Below are 4735 nucleotides of genomic sequence, written 5' to 3' on the forward strand. Positions count from 1 at the left end.
CCATAAAATCAGAAAAATACCAGGCGCCCCAGTTACAATTATGGTCTTAAGAGGGTGTGTTATAAAGTGGCACAATGTGCCAGGAAAATGCATAATACCGGCCCTTTAAGTCTCAAACAGTTCAGTTACTGAGAATATCTAACATGTAATGAAGAAAAACAGAACGCATCACCTTAAAGCTCCTAAATTAAACTGTTAACTTGTACAAATATTTGCTTTATAATTTCAAGACGCAGAACAAGAAAGCTCAGATTAACTTTTCTAAATGCAGCAGAACAATATGTTTCGGTGGCAAACGGAGAATTATGCCGACAGTCGGCCGATCGAGTCCGGCGACGAAAACGTTTCTGACTTACGTTAAATCAGCAGAGTTCGTATCAAACAGGGCAGTAATGACGCCAGACTTAATACTGGTTTAAAGAGATCAAGTAAATATTTTAACAGTAATTACGAAATAATACGTTTTTTTGTTTTCAATAATTCAACACTGCTGTAATAATCTGCACTCAGTCCAGGATTATTCAGTCCAGGTTAGGGATGAGATTTTAATCTCAACTTCCCTACATAAAAACACAACTTATACCGAAGCATTAAAATGTATTGTTTCTCTCTTTCTATCAAAAACTGGATGATAAGTCTTCAGTTTGATGTTGTGGTCTCAACTAGCCTTTTGCTGGAAGGACAATTTTGTCTACAAATACTTTATAATTAATTTTATTGGTCGTTTCTATTTGTTTATTTATTTAGGATATCTAATATGTCTTCCACCTACAGTGTTAAATGTTTATTAGAATTTAAAGTTTATTGAACTTAGAGAATGTCTTCTTACCTTTATGTTACTTGAAAATGATCTTAAACAAACAATACCATCGTTTATCACAATAACTTTGGCGACAATTTATCATGTAGCAAAATGTGTTTCCGTGATGCGTCTACCAGAGAACGTTGTGTTGATCAGATCAAGTCAAAACGATTCAGTATCACAAGCTGAGAAACGGATAACTTCAGCCTCATTAGCTGTGAATAAAATATCCAATATGTAGAATATTCACTGAATATTCCAGAATCGCACAGCATTCTGGGAGATGTAGGCAGAGGAAAGGCTTTAGCTGACCCATGTTAGTGGCACCAACTAACTCTCTCTCTCTCTCTGGTTGCTTAGCAACAGCCTGCTGGGTAACAAGCAGTTTCAAGTTCCCCCCACTTTGGTTACCTAGCAACCACCTGCTGAGTAACCTGCTCAGCAGTTTCAAGTTTCGCCTCATAGCTGCTTAAAAATAATAATAATAATAATAATTAAAAAAAAGGTGTGAAGTTAAAAATGGATAAAAACTGGAAAGGTCCCGACACTAGTTTGGCAGAACTTCAGATATTTAAGAAAAAAATAAATAATTGTTGATATAAACTGATATGAAACATTTATATCGTTGTTCATCCCCTCTCCCATTAGGAGAGGGTGATGTAGACTTACAGTTTAATTATAATGTTTTATGTGCTGTTATAATGATAAGAACTATATTACAATTTTTTTTTAAATATCTCTGGATGCGACTGCATTAAACTGCAATAAACACAAATAGTGCTCCTGAAAACATTCCCATTAGTTTCTTTAGGACACCAGTCACAGAAGGAAATGTGATTTGTATAAATAAACTGCAACATTAACTGCATTTAATCATATTTTCCAAATTTGATCATAAGTGATTTTTGTGGAATTAAAGGAGAAAATGGCGAAAACAATCAAAACAAAACGGATGGTTTTTAAAAATCATTAAATGGAATCTATCATGACAACAATAAAGAAATTAATTACGATAAATATTTACATCACGTTACATTTTTTGCACCAGAAGAAGCAAGACGTCCATTATTAAATCTGGACATAAACAATGGCTTATAATTATATTTATAAAGATTATGAAAGAGGTTTGTGCGTCACACCGCTCTTCGCTCCGACTGACAGACAGACAGAAACTGCTGTGTTAACGCGCCACATATCAGACTTTTTATTGTTTGTGCTTTTTTATTAGCTTCCTTCATGTTATAATCTTGCGAACATACGGTCTGCTCTGATCGCTCAAAAACGGCAAAATGGATCCCCAGATGCGGCGGCCATCATGACTCCCACAGACGGCGCGCTGCCGTGTAGCGTCAACGTTCTTCTTCTGCGTTTCTGCGTTGGGGTCGTGAACGGTTCACACAGACGCCTGATCGCATTTCATCAGCAGAATGAACGACCGAAACAATTAATTTAAATTTACAATCAGGATTTGCTGCTGTGTGAACAAAAACTTAAAAACTTTCACTGGACGTCAACCATCGAGACACTTAAATGTCGGTTGCTATAGCGACGCACAAAGGTGCAGCGGCCATTGCGGTTTACCCAATTTCATTACAGTTCATGTAATTACATGTTTTTATAATGACAACAAAGATTATTATTAAAATAGCTCTATTCTAGTGTTAAAGGGCTAATCGGATTCAGAAGGCCAGTCAGAAGAAAACAAACCGTAACCTGCAGCTTTACGTCACAACAGAGGCAGTAAATAAATAATTTATTATTATAACGGCAGGAAATTATGACTCCATCGACAGGCTTGATTTAACCACGAATATGATCAGTGTGTGCATAAACCGTCCCAACAATAATTAACTTGAGTGTCGTTCATCATTTCTGCATCCATGTAAAAACCCCGCATGTTGCTCCTTGTTTGTTTGTTTTAACGCTCATCGTCTTTACTTTGTTTTATTTGCAATAAAAAAATATGACGAACTTCCGGTTTTTGGTTTGACGCTTTTATTTTGATAGTACAACTTCCACTGTATATATTATCGAACGGCGGCTTATTGGCAACAAACAAGTTTTAACAAGTTTGGTAAAATGCATCAGCTGTAAAGGTATGTTATTAAAGTGTTTACTACTGAGCTGTTCAAACTGTGAATTTGTTTTATCGCATATGGAACTAGAGTGTAGTTTTTATGATTATAGCTGATATTTTTAGTTGTAAAGTTTCGGCTTTAAGAGTGTGGTGCTTTTTGTGTGTAAACATACGGCTCTTGGGGTGAAACTAAGAGTTTATTTCCTTTAAATCACCATAAAAGCAGCATGCATGTCACCTCATTTATTGGTTGTTGTTTTAGACCATGATGCTTGATTTCCCATCACCTCTTAGAAAGCGTGCTTCCAAAAATACATGCAGGTAACAAAGAGAGTCATTTATGTAGAAATTAATCAGAAAGGTAAGAATAATTTGACGATATTTAATTATAAACACTACCTTCTTTTAAGATCTTTAATTTAAATAAGTATTTTTAGGTACAATATGACTAAATTGATCAATTTAGGGTGGAAATTTTTCTTCGTAAAGAGCCAAATTGTAACTAAAGTAGTCCTGACTGAAAGACAAAGCTGCTCTGACGGGTCCCCTCACTTACCTTCACTCACCTTTGTCTTGGTACGAACGCGAGTCGCATCCCAGACAACGACAAACAGAAACAACTTACCTTCACATACTCACAGTTTCCACAGAAAAGCCACACTAGACCCACTTACCTTCACACACTGGCCGAGCACAGGGAGCTGAAAACCCAAACGCCGTTAGTCACTACTTACCTTCAGGGTCAATTAATTTAAAAATTAAAATAAAAAACACACTCAAAAAGCTCCATCTTTCTCACTTAAAAGTAGCTTTTAAGAAAAGCTATCAACTCTGGCTTATTGAATTAGCAACAGAAGGTGTTTTTCTTACTCACCAGGCAGAGCTTACTTGTTTCTCAACATCTTTACAAAGTCATGGTTTACTTGTACATTTTTCACAAGACAAACAATACTGTAATATGACATGAAATAGATAATAGCAAATATACTGAAAACATGACATTATTCTGTCGCTTATGACAGCCAGTAATCATTTTCTGTTACACGACAAGCAAGTGACAACAGGGTGATCAATGCTTCTTCTACTCTATAATACACAGAGACCCCCTGAAAGATAAATAAATAATCCATTAGAGAGAAAGTGATCATCAGGGCACATTGACTCACTGTGGTGAGTGTCAGAACCGGGCGGCGGAGGAGCAGCAGTACCTGATCCAGGATGTAGTTGCGTCTCTTGCGGGCGGCGATCTCGATGAGCCGGTTCAGACACTGGGTGGCCTGCTGGATGAGGACATCCCAGCGGCCGGCGTAGTTCCTCTGGCGCCGCAGACCCATCACCTGGACAGGCAGACGCAGCAGGCGCAGGAGGAACGGTTAACCAGGTTCACCGGTACAACATCCATTCCATTTTGGGTTCAAGTTCAATTTAATTTTAAATTCAATTTAATTTAATGTTTTATTTAATATTCAAATTATTTTTTTGTTTAAGTTTATTTCTGTAACATTTCAGCAATTAGATAATTGTATTTTAAATAATTTTTTTATTAAATTAAATTTTTATTTAATATGTACATTAAATTTTTATATTTAATGTAATATTTACCTTTAATTTTAGTTTTTATTTTGGTTTGTTAACCAAATTTACTTGTATAACACATTTCAGCAATTAGATAAATTTCATTTTAATTTAATTGTAATTTAATAATTTATTTTATTTTACAAAAAAATTTACATATATAATATTTTTTCTGTGTATTATAGAGTTTTTTATATATATATATATATATATATATATATATATATATATATATATATATATTTATATATTTATTTTTTTTTTTATATTTATTTTTTTTT

At 34.8% G+C, this 4735-nt stretch overlaps 1 protein-coding gene across 5 annotated transcripts in view; it reads right to left on the minus strand.

Moving 5' to 3' along the window:
- Positions 1–4735, minus strand: part of hnrnpul1l (heterogeneous nuclear ribonucleoprotein U-like 1 like) — a 38562-nt gene that overhangs the window by 8782 nt on the left and 25045 nt on the right. For all 5 annotated transcript variants that reach the window (XM_015051827.1, XM_015051823.1, XM_015051825.1 and 2 more), the window contains one exon: positions 4088–4216. In XM_015051827.1, coding sequence (XP_014907313.1) covers positions 4088–4216 — 129 coding nt within the window. The remainder of the gene's footprint in view (positions 1–4087; positions 4217–4735) is intronic.

The sequence above is a fragment of the Poecilia latipinna genome, unplaced genomic scaffold, assembly GCF_001443285.1.
Source record: "Poecilia latipinna isolate Pla-1442-1.1 unplaced genomic scaffold, P_latipinna-1.0 Scaffold1067, whole genome shotgun sequence".
NCBI classification, from domain to species: Eukaryota; Metazoa; Chordata; class Actinopteri; order Cyprinodontiformes; family Poeciliidae; genus Poecilia; species Poecilia latipinna.